Here is a 25,484-nt window from a genome sequence, read left to right as displayed (position 1 = left end):
CTGTTCATATATCCTTTCAGCGTAGTGCTTTTATTTCTGATGGATAGATTCTCAAAAGTAAAAATATTGGGCCAAATGATGTCTGGGTTTTGTATTTTTAAAAAATTTTCGCAGCCATTGCCATATTACTTTCCAAAAAAACCCCACAGCAGTTCACATTCCATTTACCTAAGTTTGAGGAGCTGTTTCTCCGCATTCTTACCACCTCTGGCATGTTATTATTATTAGCAATTTTGTCAAAATGATGAAAAACAGTACAACACTGCTCCTCTGATTGATGTCCTCAGCTCTTACTAAGTTTCAGTAACTTTTCATTTCAGTCATTTTATTTGTTCATTTCTAGAAGTTCTATTCGGCTTTTTCCAAATCTGCCTGGTCATTTTCAATCGTATGTTCTTGCTCTTCATTCATGTTTTAAATACACCCTTGTACTTATTTAAACACAGGACACACATATCTATACCCAGTAATCTCAATATCTGAGGTGATGGTGGATCTGTTGACTCTTGCTCACGGCACCTGGTGCCTTCCATGGTGAGTGACTTACACTGTGAGCTTGTGTTTGTTGGACTGTCTGTGTGGAGTCTGGGGCTTGGTTTGACTGTACTTTCCTCCAGGAAGGGCTTTCATTCTCTTTGTCAGGCATCTGAGGGCACTGCCAACCCAGGTTCCTTTTTAATTAAATTTCTGATTGTTGTTGCTGGTTTTGACCATGAAAAAAGTGAATATCTGGCCCTGAGATCTACTCGAGTCCTAGCCTATAGGCAAACACTTTCAGAGAAGACTGCTCACCTAGAGCCAAGGGATGGGACAGGCAACTTTCCACAACATTCGCCCTTGAGCGGCACATTTTAAAATAATTTACCATTGTGTGGTCTCTGATCTGACCTCCTACCCTGTGAGTGGCCCAGACTCTTCCTCCTCCTCTCTCTCCCCTTGAAATAAAGTTCTAGGTCACTCAGGGTTGAAAGTAACCTCAGGGAAGCTCATGGAATTGGTGCCCAATCATTTCAGAGCACCTCAGAACATTTCCTTGACTTCTGTGCCAGCTCAGACATAGAGATAAACACATACTCAATATTTTGAGATGCCTTGTAGCAAGAGGCTTTCAGAATATCTAGTCTTCCACATCACTGGTAGCAGAGGCCTACAATATTTGTGTATGCTCAATTACTTTTTCATTAAAGTTCCTTGTGCTCACATCTTTAGGACAAAGACATGTTTCAGCCATCTGTGTGTCCCTAGCCCCCAACCCTAGCCAAGGTCAGTATCAGTAACTCTTGGTTGAATACATAAAGTGACAACTCTCATGGGGCAGAGGGGAGAGAAGGGATTGGAAAGGTACCCACCATTGGATGGGGTGATGCTGGATGGGAGGTGCCATGGAGTCTGGGGGGGATGGGTGCTGACATTCACTGAGCCCCACTCTAAGAAAGATTTGTGAATACATCATTCTAGGGTTTCTAAAATATCCACAATGACAAGATGCTTGTTAAATATACAGGTCCCCAGGTCCTTCCTTGGTCTCAGTACTCTGGAAATGGGGATCCAGATTGATATCTAACAAGCACCCTGAGTCTTAGCCTCAGGGCAGTTTGGGAAACACCACAGATTATTTCCCAACAATCCAGCAAAGTAAGTACTTGAATGTATTTTACAAAAGAAGCAATTTGGTCTCAGAGGGGGAAAGTGACAGATGGTCACACAGCTGACAAATAGTAGGTTCAAAGTTCCATTCCTGGTTGTCTCACTCCAAAGCTTTAACTTTTTTCACCAGATAGAAATTGATTATTATTGTTACCATATTTTTCAAGTTCCTGCACCATCAGTTTATGGCCAAGAGTCATCTTTTTTTCTTTTTTTACTGCGGTATAAAAACATATGACATTGAATTACATCTTAACCATTCTTAAGTGTACAGCTCAGTGGTGCTAAATATAGTCACATTGTTGTGAAAAGGATCTCCAGAACTTTTGCATCTTGCAAAACTGAAACTCCATACCCATTAAAAAAAATTCCCCTTTCTCCTCTCCCTCCACCCCTTGGTAAGCACCATTCTACTTTTTATTTCTATTAATTTGATCACTTTAGATACCTCATAGAAGAGGAATCATACAGTACTTGTCTTTTTGTTACTGGCTCATTTCACTTAACATAACAGCCTCAAGTTTCATCCATGTTATAGCATGTGACAGAATTCCCTTCCTTTGTAAGGCTGAGTAACAGTCCATTGTACATATATATCACATTGGTTATCCATTCATCCATTGGTAGACATTGAGGCTGCTTCCATCTCTTGTCTGTTGTGAATAATGTTGCTGTGAAAGGGATATGCAAATATATTTTTAAGATCCTGCTTTTATTTATTTTTAAAAGATTTTATTTATTTATTTATTTTTAGAGAGAGGGGAAGGGAGGGGAAAGGAGAGGGAGGGAAACATTGACATGAGAGAGAAACATCAACAGGTTGCTTCTCACAGAGGTGCCCAGACCTGGGACCAAACCCGCAACCTAGGCACGTGCCCTGACCAGGAATTGAACCAGTGACCTTTTGCTTTGCAGAAAGATGTCCAACCAATGGAGTCATACTGGTTAGGGCTGCTTTTAATTCTTTTGGATATATGCCCATATATACCAAGTGGAATTGCTGAATCACATGGTAGTTCTATTTTTAATTTTTTGAGGAAACTCCATACTGTTTTCCATAGCAGTTGTATTGTTATTGAGTCAAAAATGTTTAAACTATTTTTTAGTACAGTTTTAAATTTACAGAGAAATTAGGACTTCCGGCCAAGATGGAGGCATAGGTAGACACACTGTGCCTCCTCGCACAACCAAAAGAAGAACAACAACAAATTAAAAAACAAAAACAACGAGAAATGACAGAAAATCGAACTGTATGGAAGTCTGACAACCGAGGAGATAAAGGAGAAACACTCATCCAGACCGGTAGGAGGGGCTGAGACAAGCAGCCAGCTGGAGACAAGGCTGTGGCTGGTGGATCGGGCAAGGTGGTGACTTGCAGACTGGGCAGTTCCACATTCACCCGAGGGGAACAACCAGAGTGAGACAGACCGCACGACCCAGAGTTTGAGTGCAGGGAAATAAAGCCTCAAAACCTCTGATTGAAAACTCCTGTGGGGGTTGGGGCGGCAGCAGGAGAAACTCCCAGCTTCACAAGAGAGTTCACTGGAGAGACCTACAGGGTCCTAGAATGTACACAAGCCCACCCACCTGGGAATCAGCACCAGAGGGGCCCAATTTGATTGTGGGTAGTGGAGGGAGTGACTGAAATTCAGCAGAGAGAGGAGCAAGTAGCATTGTTCCCTCTTGGACACCTCCCCCATGTACGGCATCACAACAGAGGAAGTGGGTTGCCCCACCCTGATGAATACCTAAGGCTCCGCCCCTTACTACATAACAGGCAGCAGAGAGAAAAAAATGGCCCAAATGAAAGAACACATCAAAGCTCCTGAAAAAATACAAGTAAGTAATGAAGAGATAGCCAACGTATCAGATGCACAGTTCTAAACACTCGTAATCAGGTTGCTCACAGAATTGATTGAATATGGTCACAAATTAGAGGAAAAAAATGAAGGCTATGCTAAGTGAAATAAAGGAAAATGTACAGGGAAGCAACAGTGACAGGAAGGAAACAGGGACTCAAATCAACGGTGTGGACCAGAAGGAAGGAAGAAAGAAACATTCAACCAGAACAGAATGAAGAAACAAGAATTCAAAAAAATGAGGAGAGGCTTGGGAACCTCCAGGGCATCTTTAAATGTTCCAACATCTGAATCATAGGGGTGCAAGAAGGAGAAGAGGAAGAACAAAAAATTGAAAACTTATTTGAACAAATAATGAAGGAGAACTTCCCCAATCTGGCAAAGGAAATAGACTTCCAGGAAGTCCAGGAAGTTCAGAGAGTTCCAAAGAAGTTGAACTCAAGGAGGAACACACCAAGGCACATCATACTTACATTACCCAAGATTAAAGATAAGGAGAGAATCTTAGAAGCAGTAGGAGAAAAGGAGACAGTTACCTACAAAGGAATGCCCATAAGACTGTCAGCTGATTTCTCAAAAGAGACCTTACAGGCAAGAAGGGGCTGGCAAGAAGTATTCCAAGTCATGAAAGGCAAGGACCTACATCCAAGATTGCTTTATCCAGCAAAGCTATCATTTAGAATGGAAGGGAAGATAAAGTGCTTCTCAGATAAGGTCAAGTTCAAGGAGTTCATCATCACCAAGCCCTTATTATATGAAATGTTAAAGGGAATTACCTAAGAAAAAGAAGATAAAAAATATGAACAGTAAAAATGACAGCAAACACAGTTATTAACAACCACACCTAAAACAAAAACAAAAGCAAACTAAGCAAACAACTAGAACAGGACCAGAACCACAGAAATGGAGATCACATGGAGGGTTATCAACAGGGGAGTGGGAGGGGGAGAGAGGGGGGAAAGGTACAGAGAATAAGTACCATAAATGATGGGTGGAAAATAGACAGGGGGAGGGTAAGAATAGTATAGGAAATGTAGAAGCCAAAGAACTTATAAGTATGACCCATGAACATGAACCGTAGGCAGGATAGAGCAGGATGAAGTGGAGTGAAAGGGAGAAATGGGACAACTGTAATAGTATAATAAATAAAATATATTTAAAAAATTAATAGAGAAATTAAGAAGAGGGTTCCTATACCCTATGCTCTTTCCCCTATTCTTAGAATAACACATTAGTATGGTATATTTGTTACAATTAATGAACTAATATTAATACATTATTATTAACTAAAGCCAACAACTTATTCATATTAGTTTTTACCTAATGTCTATTTTCTGTTCCAAGATTCCACCCAGGATACCACATTATATTACATTTAGTTGTTATGTCTCCTTAGGATACTCTTGGCTGTGACATTTTCTCAGATTTTCCTTGTTATTGATGACCTTGACAGTTTTGAGGATCACTGGTCTGATATATCATAGGATGCCCCTCGATTGGAATATGTTCGATATTTTTTCTCATCATTAGAATAGGATTATGGGGCTTGGAGAGAAATATCAAATAGGTAAAGTGCCATTTTCATTTCATCATATGAAGGGTACTTACTATCATCATGATTTATGACTCGATGTTGACGGCAACACCTGGCTGAAGTAGTGTTTGTCAGTTTCTCCATTGTAAAGCTACTCTTCTTTCTCCCCCTTTCAGAACGTGGCGGGTTGCAGGAGCGAGGACCAGGCTGCGCAGTGCCAGTTGCCTGCAAGGACAGGACGATGAGCCTGACCTCGAAGTCCAGCTCCCTGTGGCCCAGCCACCCGTCTCTCCCAGCCCCGCACCAGCCCGCCAACTGTGAGTGCACAGCCCGAGGCGGCCAGGGCTACGTTTCCTCTTTGGAAGAAAGTCACCGTGCACAGCGCATACTTTAGGAGTGGGAGTTATGCCCCCCCTTCTTTATGTATGTGCTTTGTTGACATAAAAAATAAAACAGTCAGTGTGCCAGAAAAAATGGGCATATTAGGGAGTAGCAAAGAACTGTGATTTGGGACATTCGAGTTGTGGCAAAACCATAGGCAAACCGGGAAAACAAAGGAGAGGATCCTTCTTTCATAGAGGAAAGGGCGGAGTTAGGAGGAGCTGTTACAAAGAGTCTATTGGAATAAACTGGGAATTCAAAAGTAGTGGCTTGTCATTAGCTAAGTTGTGACAGACTCTCATTGGCTGAGCTATTGCCAGGCAAGGAGAAACCCTTCCTTCCTCCTACGGGGGTAGTAACACAGAAAACGTCTTCCTGCTGGAGATGCGAGGTATCCATTTCTCCCTGTTTGACGGTAGTTGATCGGTAGTAGTAAAGCTTGAGACCTCCCTTACAGGCAGTAGGGACTCCATTTTCAGTTGAGGTTTCCTTTAGTAATTTTCACAGTTTTAACAGGCAAAATAACCCACACAACAGGCTTCTTAGCTCTTCTTTCCAGGTCATGCTTAGCACTTTTAGCAACTGATCTGTGGTGCATAGTCTGCCCTGGCCATCCTATCCCCTGAGGCCTCACGTTTCTCATCTGCAAGTAGGGTGGTGGTGATCGTTTTCCCCCTAAGGCTGTAGTAAGTAGAGAGTCTCCTGCTTGCAACGTTAGTTCCCTCTGCCTCCCCCATTGGGCTGTCGGGGAATACCCCGGTGGGAGACCGGGCAGTGGCCAGCCAAGGGTCTCACGGGAAGCGAGGCCCAGTCCAGGCCAAGCCGGAGTGCTAACCACACCCTGGGGCTAGCTTCCCCACCCCAGGGCGGGGAGCAGGTGCACTTCCGCCCGCTGCAGGTACCTCGCACGTGGCGGGTTGGGCGGGTTGCAGGAGCGACGGCCAGGCTGCGCAGTGCCAGCTGCCTGCAAGGACAGCACGATGAGCCTGACCCCGACATCCCGCTCCCCACGGCCCCGCCGAGCCGCACCCCCCGCCAGCCCGCCGATCGTGAGTGCACAGCTCGGGGCGGGCGGGGGCCGGCACCGTTGCCGCGCCTGTTCCCGTCTTTCAGTCCTTCTATTGTCCCCCGTCTGTCTCTTCCCCAGTCTGATTCCACACCCCTATCGCTTCTGGCGCGCCGTCTCCACCTCTGGCTGGGCGCTCTTTTCTCCTGGCCGTTCCTGCCGTTTTTCTCTCTCCCCTTCCTCGCCACAGTCTTCATTCCCATTCTGGCTCGGTCTAGCTTCTCCTCTTTGTGCTATTTACAGCCTGGCTGCCTTAGTTTGTCTCCTTCTCTTCTCTTTGTTTTAGCTTCTCTGTGTGTGTCCTCTCTGTCCCCTGGCTGGTCCTAGTCCACCGCCGTTTCGCTGTCTCTCCCTCTCCCCGTCCCCCCTCCCTCCTGCCGGTGGAAGAGGCAGACCCAACCAAAGGCTGTCAGACCCCCACCCTCTCCAGCCTGCACCTGCCCTCTGGCTGGGTCCTGAGGCCGCCTGTCCCCTCCCACGGCTTGGGTGAGGGGAGTTTGGGGGTGCGGTATCAGGAAAAGGCCCAGTGCACTCTAGGAGCAGAGCATTCCAATCTCTCTTGGGCTAGGTGCCATCCTGAAGCCTTGTGGGAAGGGAAAGCAAATCCAGGAGTGGGGAGACTGGCTCTTCCCCATAGAGAGATGTTAACGTCATTGTTGGCTATTGACAAAGTCACCTGCTCAGTGGCAGGGCTGCCCTTAAGTGCTCAATAAATGTCTGAATGAAGTGCTGGGCCATGGAGGGAGCCAGCAAGTGCATCGTGCCAGGTAGGGCAAGATTGGCTTTTTTCAGAATACCAGGTGCTCTTGTAAATCAGTGCTGCAGGTAAGCGCCATTCAATTAAACTCCGTGCAGTTTTTATTAACATCCCTGGTGTGCTGAGCCCTGTAGTAGGTACTGCTGCTATAAAGATGAATCAGGGATAGTCTTTCCTTAGCAACCTCACAGTCTAATGGAGGATACAGATGATAAAGGAAATTACAAGATAGGTAATTACCAGACTGTGGAAGTACAGGGCCCCCTGGGATCACGAGGAGACAACCCATCTACAATAGAAGGATTCCTGGAGGAATTAACTTGTAGGATGAGTGGGCTAAGTGAAGGGAGCATGCAAGGAGTGAAGTGCTGGAGGCAAGGGGTGCCCACACTGCTCTGGTTGGGAAGGGACGGGGAGGGAGCAAGCAGTTCTGGTAGTTGATTGTCAGCCTTGCAAAGGGCCCAGTGAACCTTGTTAAGGAGTCTAGAGTTTATCTGAAAAGGAAGGTAGGGTCACTGAAGTGTTTAATGCAGGGGAGACAGATCAGATTTGCACTTAAGAAGAACTACTTTATTTTCAGAGTAGAGATTGGATTGGGGGAGGGCACTTGAGCAAGGCAGTGTGCCCTGGAACTGACCAAACACTTAGAATCACCAGGATTTGGTCACTTATTATTTGTGTGTATTTCAAGGTGAGTGTGATTGTGGCAGGAGGAGTTGAGGTTGGGAGCAGAATGCAAGATTACAGCCTGAGTTGTTGGCTCAGACAACTGAGATAGGAAGTAATGGAAAAGGTCAAGGCTTTGGGGGAGAGCCCTTGGGGTACATATGAATGGAGATGTCCCTCCATTGGCTCCACTGAGGGTGACCTAAGGAAATGTATGAATGGTGGGGGTTGCCCATGTTTGGGATCCTTTTGACTCGAACGTCAGGGCTGGGCCTGTCTGATTCATCCCTGTGTCCTTATGGCCAGCACTGGCCTGGCAACTCAGCAGGGGCTCCTAACCACCACGTGTCCCCAGCTCGTGCACACAGAGCCTAGGATAGGCTTTCCCACCCAGAATTGGTTTGGCAGGGTGACTGGTAGAAAAGGTGGGGAATAGGTGCCATAAGGAAGGGCAGGTGGTCCCCAAGAAGGGTGCAAAAGAAGTCTTAATCTGCCAGAAACAGATACTATAATACTTATGGATGAGGTTGGAGGTCTGGGATTTCCAAAGAGACTGGGAGCTTTGGGGGGAAAAAAGAAGGGAAGAGGGACGGAATTAAGAAGCTTAAGGGGAAAAAGGAAGCTTGGGAACAGGGCCAAGTTCTTATTTGATAAACAAAGGAATGTGGCTGAGCATATCAGGGCAGGAAGCTATTTAGTGAAGCATCTAGAAATGAACTTCAGAAATGACATTTGAAGTGATTGTATTCATTAGACTTTCAGAGCTGTAGAGACTTAGAGTTCTCTTCATCCATTTTGCCTCCCTATTTCATAGGTGACTAACCTTAGGCTCAGAGAAGGAAGTGAGCTGCCCCAAGCACATAGCTAAGTATTGGCATCGGTGGGACTGGATGTTGGGAGGGGTGGAGGTAGGGCCCCATGTATACTGGAGCCAGACTGACATGGGTCGGTCCCAGTTCTGACTTCATCACTTCTTGGCTGTGTGACTCTTCTTTCTGAGCTTTCCTAACCTGTAATGTGGGGATGTTAAGAGCACCTGTGAGCTTTCAGTGGTGCAGGAGTGATGAGAGCACATCGATCCACTCAAGGGTTAAAGTCTGCAACTTTGCATTTAACTACCAGCTGCACAGAGGGACCTTAGGGTTAACCAAAGAGCTTTGCCAAAGGACCTTGAGGTTTATGGACAAAAGGGGGAGTCACAGGTTCCGGGCTTATTTTTCTCATGGCTGTATTGCTTGGCGGCTGTCAGAGTGCATCCTCTCCTCTCTCTTCTCCCCTCCAGTCAGCAGAACTGTCCCCTGGTAGGAGCGGTTGCCATGGGAACTCAATTCTCCCCCAGCAGTTTGGCTGTCTGTGGCTCTGTTAATCCCAGTACTTTAATATTCGAGGTAGAGCTCACAGACAAATTGAGAATGAAGTCACACCTAAATCAGATGGAAGGACATTCCTGAGCTCTGGACTTGCCACAGCCTGTGTTTAGAGTTCTCAGGTTGGTAATTCAGCCTTCCAACACTGCACAGATAAATGCGGCAGCAGCCATCACATCCCCTAGGAAACCTTCCCTGACCAGCCTCCAACACACATCCACAAAAGCTGACCCCTCTACCTCTGCATCTTCCTTCTTGGCTCCTACACACCCAAGCCATCTGTTTCCCTCTCTCCCCTTGAGCTCCTTGTGGGCAGGGACTATGTGGTGTTCGTCTGCTTGGGAGGCGGCTGGAATGGAATAAGTCCACCTTACACTTTTTAAAAATGAATGAGTAACTAAGGGAAAAATAAGAGTGGAAATGTATTTGAAAACTAATTTATACAATGACTGAGAGCACAAGCTTTAGGGTAAATCAGACCTGAGTTCAAATGCTGCATCATTGCTTAAGAGCTGGTTGACTGTAGGAAACTTCACTTCCTTAAGCCTTAGTTTTTTTATATGTAAAATGGGGATTTAATACTTTTTCACAGGATAGCTATGAGAATTGAGAGATTGTATGCAAAGCGCTTTGCACAGTGGCTAGACTCTGAGGGGAGGGGCTGTGTTCTGCTTGTTGCTCACTGTGTCCCAGATACCTGACACAAAAATGGGCAATACATATTTTATTAAATGAGTGAGTGAATTTTAAATAATGAAGGTTGTTCCGGGAGCTGGTTTGTAAGGATAACAGCTGGTATATCACCTCACATGTAGTAATTGCTATATGTTCTTCCGGTATTGTTGCTGGTCTGTGTGACAGCACTTAGTGTCCCCAAATGCAGCCTGCCGGGCTCTTTCCACGTCTTCCTGCACTGGACGGTGGGCGTCTCCACGCAGGTGCTGCGTGGCTCGCACCCACATCTGTAGTGCTCAGCCCAAGGTCTTGCAGAGAGAAGAGGCCTCTACAAATTCTGCTGAACAGCTAAACCTAACTCACATTTGTACCAACCTCACAGTTTATGAGGCCATTTTACGCCCATTGTATCTGGTGTTATTGGCCTTTTCACCAAGGATATTCCTGTTATTTAATCTCCTTGAGTCCATATTTTGAAAGAAATCCATCAAACAAATTCCATTTGTTAATCAAAGTCATGCCAACTGCTAATCAGAATTTTTATCCCCAGCCCCCAGCACAGGATGTGGACACAGTAAGTACTGAAGAAACGCTTCCTGAATAGAATATGGTTCCTTAGCCTTTCTGAAAGTTGAAAATGGTTTGCTCTCCTGCCCCTTTCTTTATTGTATCTTAGGCCTGTGCATCCCACGTTGAGAACTTCTGACTTCACAACAGCTCCATATCCCCATTTTATACAAGAGGCCCAGGATGGGGAAGAGCCTCGGCAAAGGCCACAGACTTTGGGAGTATTGTTGCTAGGACTTGCTTCCACAGCAGCCTCCTATCTAATATTCTGTGACCTCGATGAGAAAGTTAAAATGCTTGAATAGGTATTCTTATATCAAACTGAAAATTTTGTCTTCCTTGAAATTCCCATTCTCTGCAGCTATACGGCATAAATATAACCCCCTTCACTTAAGATGGGCCTTTCCATAATAGCTGAAGCCAATCATGGCTTTCCTAAATTCTCTATGGGGTTATTCTTTGGATGAAAATACGTCATGAGCTCCCCGGAGGTGGCGCTATTGGTTCATTGCCTCTTGTGCCCCCAGATATCTCCGGTCGTGGAGCTGAACGTAGGGGGCGAGGTCTACACCACTACCGTGGGCACCCTAAGAAAACTCCCGGGCTCAAAGCTGGCAGATATGTTCTCCAGCTCAGCCAAGGCCTGCACTGATGCGGAGGGCCGCTTCTTCATCGATCGCGCCGGCACCTATTTCGGAGCCATCCTAGAATACCTACGCAGCGGTCAGCTGCCGACGCAGCACATTCCAGAGGTGTACCGTGAGGCTCAGTTCTACGAAATCAAGCCTTTAGTCAAACTCCTAGAGGACATGCCACAGATCTTCGGTGAGCAGGTGGCTCGGAAGCAGTTCTTGCTGCGGGTGCCAGGTTACAGCGAGAACCTGGAGCTCATGGTGCGCCTGGCGCGCGCAGAGGCCTTGGCGGCGCGCTGCTCCAACGTGCTGGTGTGCGCTATGCGCACGGAGGAGGATGCCGCGCACTGCGCAGAATCATTGCGCGTCCTGGAGGCGGACAAGAGGTTGGCTGTCAAGTTCGGGCCTTGGAAGGCTGCTCCGGCCATCAGGGACCTCCTGGATTCAGTGCGTATGGACATTGAGGCGCAGGGGTATCAGGTGGCCTATGAGCACTGCTCCAAGAAGACATTCCAGCCTAAGTCAGGAGCCTGTGAATACTTCTATACGTTCCGATTCACTTGGTGGTGATTCTCAGGGCCGGGGGTGGTTTGTTATGGGTTCTGGTGGGACTTAACGAAATTAAAAGATGCCTTGAAAAATCATACTACTTTAACTTTAAAAATAAACATGAAACAACTTCCCGGATGGTCTGTAGAGCTTGCCCCCAAATATGTATCTCCCCCGTGAGGACCTTCGACTCAATACAACTGACTCCACTGTACATGCCTAGTGAGGTGCAGCAGCTCCCTCTTTGAAGCCTCCTGTACCTGCCAGACCCTTCCCTTGAAGTCCAATAGCAAGTCTGAGATGACTTGGAATGTTTCAAAAATGCTTCATCTGGAGCTGCAGGATGTCAACAGTAATGTAATTGGACACTATGAATCTAAATAGTCTGACCTAAAAATGCAATCTACCCAGAACTCTGCCTATGGACCAGAACTCTGGCCCAGGTGTGTGCCTTCGTGAGGAAGATGCCAAGTTAGTACCTGTAGTAGATGCCTCTGAGATCCTCTTTCCCAGATGCTCTGAGTGTTGGCTGCTAAAGCCTCACAGCTGCCCTGTCTCTAAAACAGTGGTTCTCAAAGTGTGGTCGCTAGACCAGCAGCATCAGCAACACCTGGGAACTTGTTAGAACTATAAATTCTCTGTCCCCCTCCTCGGACCCACAGCATCAAAAACTCTGGGGGTTGGCCCAGCAATCTGTTTTAACAAGTCAGTCCTCCAGGTGATTCTGATGCACTCCAATTGAGACCTGCTCTGGAAAGTAATGGCCCTTTTGTTTGCATGGTGCCCCCTTACCTCAAGGCGGAACAAACTCTGGTACAGTTTCTGTTCCAGAGCTCCTTGTGGGATGGGACTGCAGTCAGTCTTCATCTGACACCACGTCCTTGCCTAGCATCTTCCCTCTGCTCTATCTGCCCTGCTTCCCTCACTCCCCGTCCTGCGCACCGGACATCGGCAGTAAAATGCTTGCGCAAGAGATTGTTTCAGGTTCAGCTTGTCAACCTAAAACATGGCTTTAAGGAGGACACGTGTAGACATTCATCCTTCCCCAAATCCAGGTCTGCGATGGATGGCTCCCTTCCCTGCCTAGGAGGGTGACCAGCCATCCTGGGATTCCCAGGACTCAAGGTCAAGTTTAACTGTCAAGGTTTAAGAAATTAGTACTGACTCAGGGAGTTTCAAATTTGAACATAAAATTACTCAGAACAAAGTTCATCTGCTTGCATATTTTTTTCTTGTTTTCAAAGCTTGTTTTACATTTTCTTTTTTTTGGTATTTAATATGACTGACAATTTAAAGTGGAAAAATCCTGAATGTCTATTTGAACTTGTTATCATGAAGCTATTCAACATTATTTATCAAGTGTCTGAAAAAAAGTTCATAACCTTTGATCAGTCATCATGAGATTAGATTCCAAGGAGAAACCCTGCTTCTTAAGATGTAAATAGAATTGCTTAAATCTCAATTTCATGAGTTATGGGAAGGTCAGTGTCCTCCCTAAGATTTTTCCACATCCCCAGAGGAGTAGTGTCTTCTTATAGTCAGCTCTGGGTCTCTGCTCCTGCTGGATTCCTTCAGCATAGGGATCATCTAGGTATCTTGAACCTGTTGTTGCTATTCTGCACAATGCTCACCCAGATTTAACTCAGATCTTTTTCTTAATTTTTACAATCCACTCCCATGAGCTATTTGTCCATATAACAGACTGTGGAAAATAGAGGCAAATAAACAAGGGAGTTTACAACGCAAATGCAAATAACTTCAAATTGAACATTGGACATATCTATTCTTAAAAATGTGTCAGTCACCCACATCACTAGAGGCTTTTCACTAGTAGATTGTATTTGTTTCCTATTCTTTCTTCCCTCCCTGTTCTTGTTATGCTTCTCGGTAGGTGGGAGTAATCTTCCCCATCCCACTGACTTCCTGCTTGGCCCCATGACTTAATCTGGCCAATGGAGTACGTGTGGAAGTGACAGTGTGCCCATTCCAAACAGACTTTAGAGGCACGCCAAGTTTCTACCAGCCCTGACATTTGCCAGAAGACCCCGTTCCAGTTTAGCTACCTCTCTTTATTGCTTTGGCTTTAGCCTGCATCCCTCAGGATCTGACTCTTCCTAAGCAAACTACCAAACTGTTTTATTAAACAAAGGCAAATCCAATATCCCCCTCCAACTCCCAATCCATAATACAATTACATACTTTTTAAAATCTCAGTTAATTTACAGTTAGAAATAAGTCATTGGTTGTGTTGCATCTACATAATGCAATGTTAGGAAGAAATTAAAATTATATTTATAGAAAGACAAGTATCATGATTTCACTTATATGTGGAATCAAATTAACAATAAAAAAACAAAGCAGAACAGACTCATAGATACAGAGAACAGATGGACAGCTGTCAGGGGTGGGGGTTTGGGAGGCTGGGTGAAAAAGGTGAAGGGATTAAGCCAAAAAAAAACCAAACCCCTCATAGACACAGACAATATAGTACGTTCATTACGAGAGGGAATGGGGAGTGGGGGGGAGGTAGAAGAGGGTAAAGGGGGCACAAATGGTGATGGAAGGAGACTTGACTTAGGGTGGTGAACACAGAATACAGTATATAGACAACAATGTATTATAGAATCGTATGCCTGAAACCTATGTAATTTTGGGTGACCAGTTAAGGGACTGCTGATCACAGGACATGCCCCTGACCCCAAAACTTAAAGCCTTAAGACTACAATCATTAATTATTTTCCATAAGCCTACAGATGGGTCAGTTCTTCTGGTCTTCGTTGGGCTCACTCATGCATCTGTAGTCAGATGGTGGATCAGCTGGGCTGGAGCTGGTCTAAGAGGGCCTCAGCTGGGTCAGCTTGGCTTGATTCCACATGGTCACTCACTCTCCAACAGGCTAGGTTGGACTTACTCTCGTAAAAATGATAGGGTTCCAAAATCAAGCAAAAGGCCTGAAGAATTGGTATGTGGATTGACCTAGAGCCCTAGGCTCAAAACTAGCACACTGTCCCTTTTGCTACATTCTACTGGTCAGGCACAAGACTAATCCAATTCAATAGGTGAAGATACAGATTCCATCTCTTAATAGAAGTGGCTTCAAAGTTATTTCAAGGAGTTTACAGAGCTGGGGAGAATTGGGGCCATTTTTGCAATCATTCTACTACACACTGGATCCTTTCCATCAGGGAGGGAGTGATTTATTCTTACAGGATTCAGGTTCAGATTTGACTTCCCTACTGCCATAAACTGAACGTTTGTGTCCCCTCCTGCATTCATATGTTGAAATCCTAACCCTCAACGTGTATTAGGAGATAGAGCCACTGGGAAATGATTAGGTCATAAGGGTAGAGCCCTCATGAATGTGATTAGTGCCCTCATAAAAGAGACCCCAGAGAGATTCCTTGCTTCTCCTCCCATGCATGGATTCATGAAAAGACAGCAATGAACCAGGAAGTGGGCTCTCAAAAGAGACTGAATCTGCCTGCACCTTGATCTTGCACTTCCCAGCCTCCAGGACTGTAAGAAATAAATTTCCGTTTATTAGCCACTTAGTTTATATATTGTTATGTTAACCTAATATATCTCTCTCCCTCTCCCTCTCTCATTGGTTCTATTTTCCTGGAGAACCCTAATACTTAACTGCTATGTTTCTGGCAGCCCTGTTAGGTAGCAGCTAGGAATGAGTGGCCACAGGGGAAATAAAGCAGGGCCCTTGCCATTACAATCTAACAAAGAATTTAATACAGAAGGCTAGAAGCGAAAGGGAGACATGTCGCAGCAGTTAACTCAGCAGTCCTAAGCCTGGTTTGATAAGATCACCAGGGGTTCCGAACATGACAAGCAGGGATAGTACAGGAGGAGGGGAGTCCTTGAGACTGCTGGGAAAGGGATCCTCTGAAACAATTTCACTAAGACAAAGGACATTTACTGAGAAAGAAAGCTTTTGTAGCCGTACATTATTCCCAAGATTTAGAACGGGAAGAAGGAGGGGTACCTCTGGAAGTTAGCTAAGATATATAACCCCCAAACCCCAACAGCTGGCATACTTAAATTAGCTAAGTACCCACTTGTAGCCTCAGCTCAAGTGTATAAAACAAACTCACTAACTTACTAACAAACTTACCAACAACTTTATTTCCTCTGTATGTGAGGCATTTAGACTTGCTGGATTCCTGCTTTTGTGCTTGTATGTGTTTCATGAATCAACTTGCTATCTCATTTCCACTATGTGTTTGTCTCTCACTTGAATTCGTCTCTTGCGAGCGTGACAGGAACCAAGGTGGGGGAGGGAGGGTCTTCTGACTCAGATCTCTCTCTGTACACAGCCCTACTATGACCTATTCATTTTTATGGTATTCCACACATTGCTTCTGATTAAGGAGCTTACTTTATGGTGAAAGAATTTTGGCAAAGAAACTCATTGGTCTTTCCAGGCGTCCTATCACTCAAATGTAGTTGCCATGTATATGTATGCCATATATATACACACACACACATACATATGTGTATACACACACACACATATTTGATCCTCTCCTGAGGACATGCCCATTTATTTTATTTTATTTTTTAAAGCTTTTATTTATTTACTTTTTAGAGAGAGGGGAGGAGAGGGAGAAAGAGTGGGAGAGAAACATCAATGTACAAGAGATACATTGATCAGTTGCCTCTTGCATGCCCCCAACTGGGGAACCTGGCCTGCATCCTAGGCATGTGCTCTGACTGGGAATCAAACCGGTGACCTTTTGGTTTGTAGGCTGGCGCTCAATCCACTGAGCCACACCAGCCAGGGCAATGCCCATTGATTTCAGAGAGAGGGGAAGGGAGTGAGAGAGAGGGAGAGGAACACTCATGTGAGAAACACATCAAAATGATCAGCTGCCTCTCACATGCACCCTGACTAGGGAGCAAACCCACAGCCTCAGCATGTGCCCTGACCGGGAATTGAACCAGTGACCTTTTGGTTCATGGGATGACGCTCCAACCAAATGAGCCACACTGGCCAGGGCAGATGTAATTGCTATTATAAAAACAGTGCAATGACCTTTTGTGGACTCTGTTATGGTGCTAGCTGAGAGACAACACATTGTGAATTTGGGGTACTGTCCTAGAGGTTTGTGGTATACGGCAGTGATTTTCAACCAGTGAGCCACAAAAAATTTAAAAATATGCAATACCTGACTATTTAGTCAGGGGCACTGACCTCTTTTCCCTTAAAATTGTTAAATAAAAAAAAACAACAACAGCTAACACAACAGTAGCCATCTGGTGTGAATTAATCAAAATTATACCTATGTTTTGTCAAGTCAGCAAAAAATATAATTTTTGGTGTGCTGCAGAATTTTAGTAGTTTATGTGTGCCATGAGATGAAAAGGGTTGAAAATCACTGCCTTACACCAACAGCTAAATTATGCTCCTATTTCTCCCACAGTGACAATGCATGGGTTTGGGAACTAATGGGTGGAGTTAGTAGTTCTTGTCACTTTTACACCTACTAACTCATTTATGAATTCTTGGGTTCAGTGAGTTAGGAGTACTTAGTCCCCAAGGGAGGAGCACTTTCACTAAAGAACACTATCACTGTTCTGTTACATTGGAACATGTAAGGAGACTGCCCCTGGTCATATGAGGCTCTTCTTTCTCAGCCAACAGGCAGAGAAGGGGTTACTATACCAGTATGAGGGACTGACCCTAATTTCCAAGGGGAAATTGGGTTGCTGTTATACAATAGGGACAGGGAAGACTCTGTATGAAGAAGCCCAGTGTCTTCACTAGGGCATTTCATTGTATTCTCATGTGCAATAATGAAGGTCCAGGACAAATGTCAATTCAGTAAAGAGGTTTCATTTCAAAATTAAAGAATGTGATTTGATTATGAGAAAATACATCTTAGCATCACAAACATGGCAAATATTAAAGAATGTGGACTGTTGTAGCTTCTATACCCATCTGGCTTCAGCTTCTCAACTTTATTTCTATTGCTCCTCTCTGTTCCCTGTAGCACTTTACTCTCAACATGAACTGAATTTTCTTTGGTTTTCTGAGTGCACCAAACTTCCTCCTGCACTCTCGTATCTATCAATGATAAACTTTGTATCATTAATGCTTAGACGCACATTTGACATCTCTGAAATTAGGACACATTTTAAGATCACTGTCGGCCAGGTTTTCATGTGTAGACAGGGTCCTAACAGTTCATGTCGTCATCACTTCCGTTGAGCTCTGTGCATGTGTTGTCTTTAATTGCCATTTAATGTATCTTCAACGAGATTACCCTAAAAATTGCTTTATATGAAAAGTTTTATGTGCACACAAAGCATGGAACCACAGCAACATGACAAAGGATCCAAAGAGCTCTTCACTCAGTAAATACACATAACAAATCTAAGCAATAAGAAACCATTGTTTTTAATATCAGCATTTTTCTTAATGTGTTATATAAAATAATGATTTTCTTTACAATTCCTGGCAGCTTAGATCTGATAGATTATGGCAATGATAATAATAACAGCTGTTAACATTTATTAAATGCACTGTTTGCTAAGTGCTTTTCAGTTCGCTCAATATATTTGTATATGTAGTAGTCTCTGTGGCCTGGGATGCCTTTCTTTCTGGAAAATTTACCATAGGCATCCTCATTTTATACTCCTCCACTTTACTGTTTCTTACAAATGGAAAACTCTCTACCAACAAAAATATTATGACTTGCCTGAAGTCTCAGATGATGGCATTTTTAAAGCAATAACTTTTTTTTTTAATTAAGGCATTACATTATTTTAAGACATAATGCTACTGCGCACTTAAATAGACGCTTATTTATATAACGTATATAAATATATGTTGTAGTAAAATATAAAGGTAACTTTTATACACACTGGGAAACCAAACCTTCAAGTGGTATGTAATAGTCGCTTTATTGCCGTGGCCTGGGACCACTGTCTCCTAGAGAAGCCTATTGTTTGAACCAGGTTACAAATCTTTCCTTCTGTGAAACTTCCGCTTAGACATCCTGAAGTCAGGTCTGTTTGAACCACCTTCCTGTTATCCAGCACGCTTTGGGTGCCCACTAATTATGAGCTTGCGTGTTTCTCTTCCCAGTTAGGCTGTAGGGCCTTAGGGATAAAGACAATCTTTCAGTGCATTTTTGGGTCTTCTGTACAACCACAGCTTGCTGCCTTTACTTTTCCTTTTCAATTACAGTTTACATTCAATATTATTTTGTTTTAGTTTCAGGCCTGCTGCTTTTTCTAAGCATACCACGTCAACTCTTCAAAGAGGAAAGAATGAACAGCTGAAGTTTAATATGATGTAAAATTGACCTTGGATGTATTAACACTAACACGTGAACTACACTTCATTCAGAGTCTGGAAACTGTTTTTGCACTGCCCCATTATATTGTCATTACACTTGTCAGGTGTTCTCATCCCATTTGTAGTTGAGGCTACTTTTTATTAGATGCCAGCTGAAGTCTGAAGCTTTGTTGCTTCGACCTTGGCCTGAGGATTCCTTCCATTCTACCATAGCTATCAGAGGAGGGGTTGATTCCTTAAAGGCTGGGTAGCTTTTGAAAACTGGGAGGGTAGAGGCAGGGAAATGCACCCCAGGCCTGGGGAGGGGTGGCGCACAGACTGGCCAGAAAGACAACTCAGGGAAATACAAGCAGCACACACAGTCAACAACAGAGGATGATGGGAACGTCAGCCTGCCTCTGTTATCTTGGTAGTCAAAATCGTCACGTAGCTCCGGGTTTTCCTTCTCGCTCCGGTTCGCCCCGCCTCTGCCCTTTACCTCCTGCTTCCTTCCTCATTTCACAGTGTTCCGCGCCAGTCCCCTGGACGTTCTAAGACCACCAGCAAGTCCCCGAAAGCTCCCATTGGTTCGCCCGTCTCCAGAGGCTCCGCCCCCTGCGCGCCACGCTCTCCTTTCCGTTCCCCCGGCGCTCGAGGAGTAGGTTGCCAAATCGGGCTTTACTGCGGTGGAGCAGTCGAGCAGCCGGAAGCGGCTTCTCTTTCCTGGAATCCCACTGCCTTGTGGGCCGGTGGCGGGATCCTTCGGTCTGGGCTAGTTTTCCGGATTCCTTCCCCCTACCACCACTGCCCACCTCCTCGTCAAGTACGGAAGCTGAGAGGGTCCGCGAGCAGCCATGGCGGCGCATCTTAAGAAGCGCGTGTACGAGGAATTCACTAAGGTAGTTCAGGTAAGCTCGGAAAGGAAAGGTCCGGGGGCCGGTTGTGGATTGGGGAAGGTTGTCCACGCCCCAGGCACTTTTCCAAAACTGGCGCCACGAACTTGAGCGCCGACTACTTTGATAGGCTCTTCGAGAACACACTTTAGTGGGCGTGTTCGTTTGCAGCTGCTGTTGTCATTATGATGAACTAGTATGTGTAGTCTGTCACTTAAAAATTTTATTAGCAGAAACAAAAAAATGCCTTACAGTTTGTGAAAATATCTTGTCCGTCATCTTATTCAGGTTGCATTAGCATCTTTGTTTTACAGATGTGTACTTAGAAGCTTCTTGAGGCGTACAAGGACACAGAACCAATTAGAGGCGGAGCCCCACCCCCCTATCCCCGTTACAAAGAAATCTCCCTGGGACTAATTGGCTGTATGCAAAGCTCTAAGGGGTTGGGAGAGAAGTCTGTTGAAATCCTCAAGACCCAGTCAAAGCAGGCGAGGGGTACAGTCTTCACGGGGCTGGAACTCTCCACTGGTGGAACAGCTCACCTAGGAAGGAGTTGTGTAAGGACTGGTGGGCTCAGCCTTTGTCCGAGCAGTCAGTGATTCTCACGTGTGTCTCCTTGTCGAGGTCGCTAAAGTGGAGGTTGATCCCAAGTCATCCCTTGTGTCGTGCTTCACAGACTTTATGTGTAAACCAATCCACTGAGGATCTTATTAAAATGTGGATTCTACTCAGTGAGTCCGGCAGGGGAGATGAGGCAATAATCTGTATTTCTGACAAGCCTCCATTGATGCCAGTGGATCAGCAGCATCCTTAGAACCATAGACCACCCTTAGATCCTTCTGCTTGGAGAGCAGCAAGACAGACCACCCAGCAGGATGGCTTAAACATTTTCTTCATTCCTTTAACAAGACTGTTGAGTGAATGAGTGGTCACTATGCATCAGGTATAGTGCAAGTTGTTCAGCAACAATGTCCGGTATACCTTAGGGTCCCTGTCCTTTAGCAGGTCACAGGCTAGGGGGAGAGAGAACAGCATATGTGTGAGTTATACTGCAGAGAGATAATTGCCAGGACACATTAAGCCTTCCTCTTTCACTATGCCTCCTTTTTATAAAAGTTGCCGAGCCAAACTTCCTAACCCTTCATGATTTGACAGTATTCCTTCCAGCTGTGTCACTTTCCTTTTTGTTTTGCAGACACATCTTTGTAGCACATTCCCATTGTAGGCAAGCTAGCCTAATCCTTATTCTTGTGTTTTCTTAAAATAACTTTGAGATTTAACTTTGACTTTTTTTTTTTTTTTTTGCTCCTTTTTATGTGAACTTAGTTCTCCCGAACTTTTAGAATGAGTCAAGATTAAGGAAAGCTTTTCTAACTTCACAGAGCTCCCTCTTCTGTGGCTTGCTTTCTGGGATTTTCTGGTTCTGTTTCTCTTGCCCATTTTTTAAAGAAATTGTGGTAAATATGTATAACATAAAACTTACCATTGTAACCATTTTTAACCAGTTCATTGGCGTTAGATACATTCATATTGTTGTGCAGTGTCACCTTCGTTCCAACACTCTGTTGTTTCCCCTTCTCAAAGACTACTCAGCCCTCCTCCAGCGTGTGGTATGTTTGCATGTCCCCAAACTTTTGTACCTGTTGTCTCTTTTACATAGAATGGATGTCATTCTTCCTTTCTTTTTCTTCTCCACCCAGTGGGCTTATATTTTTGCTTTAAGATCCAGTTGAAACCTTAGCAAAAGTTTAGTCCCTCCCTTCCGTGCTTCTATGGCATTCTGTCATGCTCATCTGTTTGTACCTGCCACTCAGTGCTACTGAGTAATTACCAATGTCAGTCTGGGTTCTTTGAAGGCAGAGATGATGTCTGGTTCATCTCTGTGTCCCCTGGATAGACCCTGGGGCCTGGCTCACTAAAATGTTATTGATGGTTGATCAATTGCAGATATTGGTTTGTCCTCCCCTTTATATACTCTCTATGGAAAAAAGCTTTTCTCAGCTTTTGACCTAACTGCACCCCAGATAACACTGAAGACTGAATTTGCATGGAGTAGGATGGAAATGGGTAAGTAGTAATTGAACCTATATTTCTCTGATTTTGAAGCCCCTGGTCTTTTTATCATGCCATGATAGGCAGAACAAAATGTTAGTGAACCTACTTTACAGAGAAGGAAATGGAGACTTGGAAAAATTAAATGACCTGCCCAATGTTGTAGGAGCTAGTGAAAAGCAAAATTGGGACTCATAAGTCTTGTCTCCAGTCCAGTGCTCTTTTTCCAGTTCATAGCACTGCTTTGTCCTAAGGCTAGGTCTGTTATCTAAGTACATTGTTTGCTGTAAGGGAAAATTATTTCCATCAAATGAGGTAAAGTAAAATTTGCAGACTCTGTGTTTTCAGCCTTACCTTTCTTACCCCTTTGCAGCAACAACAGGAGGAAATTGCTACTAAGAAACTCCGACTAACAAAACCAAGTAAATCTGCAGCACTCCACATAGATCTGTGTAAAGCCGCCTCTCCAGCAGATGCTTTGCAGTACCTACTTCAGTTTGCCCGGAAGCCAGTTGAAGCAGAAAGTGTGGAGGGAGTAGTCAGGATTCTCTTGGAACATTATTATAAGGTAAGAGGGCCTTGTGAATCTACCTGGTGGAAATGTGTATGAGAGTTGTATCATGTCTGCAGAATGGGTTAATATTGCAAAATAAATAAGGTGTTCCTTCAACAATCTTCTACTGAGTGTCTTCCAAGTACTAGGCATTGTGGATAGAAATAAAAAAGATGCAAATCCTGTCCTCAGAAGTTTACAGTATTTAGAACTTTTGGTTGAGATGGGGGTTTCTGCTGGCTTCTCCAGATTTCCCCCTCCTTTACCATGGACCTCAGCTCCCTGGGTGGTCACTGGATAAGTACTATGCACCGATACTCCTGCCTCCACTGCGCTCCTCCAGCCTACCCACATGCCAAATACCCATCTCTGGGATTAAGCAGCTATAAATATTTTGCCAAATTTGCTCCTTCCATTTGTTTTTGATGTTTATTTGTTTTTTAAATACTCATCCAAGGACATTTTTTTTCATTGTTTTTAAGAGAGGGAAAGGGTGGGGAGATGGAGCGAGAGAAAGAGAAGGAGAGAGAACAACACTAATGGGGGAGGGAGACACCAGTTGGTTGCCCTCTCACACGGGCCCTGACTGGGGACCAAAGCCACAGCATTTTGGTCCTACAAGATGACACTCCCACCAACCGAGCCACACTGGCCAGGGCTGTCTTCCTGAAGCTTTTAAAGTATCATAATGGTTTTCCTAAATAATTCAGTAAAATCTCTACAAAAGGGACTTAAAGCCATAACCACCTAATCACATCAAGTAAAATTAAATAATTATTTAATGTTATTAACTAGCCCATATTCGTATTTCTTTAGTTTTCCCAACATATCTTTTTATAGTTGATGTGTTCAGATCAAAATGCAAACAGTGTCCGTACATGGCATATGCTCTTTTTTAAATCTAGAACAATTTCATTTTATTTTGATGACATTGACCTGTTGAAGAAACTCGGTCAGTTTTGTAAAATGTCTTGTTTTCTGAGTTTATTTCCTTCTTTGGGGGTTAACTTGTAACTTGCTTCTCTATCCCTTGTATTAACTATGAACTGGAAGTCAGATCTATTTGTTAGAATCAGGTTAAGCTTATTTGTGAGGATTTTGAGAATACTTTATAGATGATTTGTACTTCATGTTGCATCGGTCAGGAGGCAATTAATGTCTTGGAGTCCTACCTTGCAATGGCTTCTTACCTCCTCCCCTTCTGTCTCTTCTTTCTACAAACTGTCTGTATTTGAATCTTTTATATCTGACATAAAAAGGTCATTTTCTTTACACATGTAATATTCTAGCTCAGTCCAAATATTTACAGTTTATCAAACCTTGTGTGTTTTCAGTAATCAGTGTCTTTTCACATGCTGTTCCCTCAGCTCAGAACCCTTCTCCCTGGTCTGCCATGTTCTCTGCTAAGCACATTCTTTCCTCAGAGCCTTTAGGGACCCTTTTCTTCTGCCCGGAACACTTCTCTTAGAGGTTCATACATCTGCTTCCCACACTTCATTTAGGTCTTTGCTCAAATGGCACTTTTTCACTGAGACCTTCCTTTGTCCCTTTATTTGAAATTGAAACTGCCTGTCCCACTCCCAACACTTCCTAGCCCTTCCTTGATTTTGTTTTCTCCATTAGCACTTACCATCTTCTAATATTCTATATAATATTCTCATTTTTTTCTTATCTATTTCTCCATACTAGAATGTAAGCTGCTCTTGAGCAGCATTTTTGTTTGCTTTTTCAACAGTGTGTGGGAAATTAATGATACACCTCTGTTACCAATAATCATCTCTAATAATACTTCTCAGAGCAGTTAACATTTATATAGTTCATTAGAGTTTAGAAAGCTCTTTCCACATGTAATATTTTATTTAATCCTGATGGCCACTCTTGCTATCTCTGTATTCCAGATAAGGAACTAGACTTTGAGTGGTTTAGTGTCCAAGGACCCCAAGATAAGTAAATGGGGAGTCTGGATTTGAATGTGGATTGGTCCCCCCCCCCAACTTTTAGTATTGGAACATTTAAAATACACACACACACACACACACACGTAGAGAGACTAGTTTAATTCCTGTGTACTCATTACCCAGCTTTAACAATGATCATTTAATGGCCAAACTTGTTTCGTTCCCACCCCTCCCCGTGCCCACTGTCCACTTCCACTTCCCCCGCTCTGACCCTCACTATCAGATTCTTGTGAAAACAAATCCTGGGCATCTTATAATTTTATTTATAAGTTTCAGTGTATATCTCTGAACCATAAACACTTCTAAAACAGTCACAAAACCATTATCATGTCTAAAAAAATTGAATTCTGGCAATGTGATGTCAGACGCCACACCCTTTGACTGACTAGGTCATGTTGCTTACATTGGTCTAGCTCAGTGATTTTCAACCTTTTTCATCTCATGGCACAAATAGACTAATTACTAAAATTCTGTGGCACACCAGTATATTTTTTGCCTATCTAACAAAAAAATAAGTGTAATTTTGGTTCATTCACACTGGACAGCTATTGTGTTGGCTATTGTCATTAATTTTTTTCAGTCTTCTCCTGAGGATGTATCTCCTGATTTTTGAGAAAGAGGAGGGAGGGAGAGGGAGAGAGACAAACAGATAGACATCAATTGGTTGCCTCCTTCTGTACCTCGACTGAGGATTGAACCCACAACCTAGGTACGTGCCCTGACCGGGGGATTCCACCTGCAACCTTTTGGTGTATGGGATGATGCTCCAACCAACTGAGCCACCTGGCCAGGGCTGTTGTCGTTTTTAATTTGGCAATCAGAAATGTGGTATCTGGTATTTTAAGTAGATAAATTACTTTGGCTTCTGCTTTTCTTCTCCCAAGTCTTTCTGAGCTCAGGCAGCAGTATCTGAATGATGAGAGGTTCTTCACCTACACTACTGTGCTAGCTGCTGTGGAGCATGTAGAGCTATGAAACATGTTCCTTGTTCCTTAGGGGCTAAGAGTATAGTTGGAAGACCAAATAATATAGGTAGC

The 25,484-nt window shown here is 44.1% G+C and overlaps 2 protein-coding genes across 3 annotated transcripts in view; both read left to right on the top strand.

Moving 5' to 3' along the window:
• The first annotated feature begins 6,338 nt into the window (after window positions 1–6,338).
• On the top strand, window positions 6,339–11,833 carry KCTD14 (potassium channel tetramerization domain containing 14). 2 transcript variants are annotated; one of them, XM_053925292.1, is made up of 2 exons: window positions 6,339–6,470; window positions 11,047–11,833. In XM_053925292.1, exons 1-2 carry the CDS (start codon window positions 6,402–6,404, stop codon window positions 11,719–11,721), a joined length of 744 nt encoding a protein of 247 aa, XP_053781267.1. In that variant the 5' UTR covers window positions 6,339–6,401; the 3' UTR covers window positions 11,722–11,833. The 2 variants fall into 2 exon arrangements, with proteins under 2 accessions (XP_053781267.1, XP_053781268.1); XM_053925293.1 differs by having other exon boundaries at window positions 6,348–6,470; window positions 10,629–11,833.
• INTS4 (integrator complex subunit 4) overlaps window positions 6,384–25,484 on the top strand; it is a 111,748-nt gene continuing 92,647 nt past the window's right edge. Inside the window, exons 1-3 of the mRNA XM_053925291.2 lie at window positions 6,384–6,470; window positions 19,517–19,899; window positions 22,310–22,504. Of these exons, the coding sequence (XP_053781266.1) occupies window positions 19,846–19,899; window positions 22,310–22,504 (249 nt within the window). The 5' untranslated portion in view covers window positions 6,384–6,470; window positions 19,517–19,845. The remainder of the gene's footprint in view (window positions 6,471–19,516; window positions 19,900–22,309; window positions 22,505–25,484) is intronic.

This window comes from Desmodus rotundus, chromosome 5, assembly GCF_022682495.2.
Source record: "Desmodus rotundus isolate HL8 chromosome 5, HLdesRot8A.1, whole genome shotgun sequence".
NCBI classification, from domain to species: Eukaryota; Metazoa; Chordata; class Mammalia; order Chiroptera; family Phyllostomidae; genus Desmodus; species Desmodus rotundus.
This window is presented reverse-complemented; position numbering and strand designations above follow the sequence as displayed.

Coding starts and splice junctions, on each gene's coding strand:
- KCTD14 (XM_053925292.1), top strand. CDS start 6,402: ATGAGCCTGACCCCGACATCCCGCTCCCCACGGCCCCGCCGAGCCGCA. Junction 6,471..11,046: donor CCCCCGCCAGCCCGCCGATC/GTGAGTGCACAG, acceptor TTGTGCCCCCAG/ATATCTCCGGTCGTGGAGCT.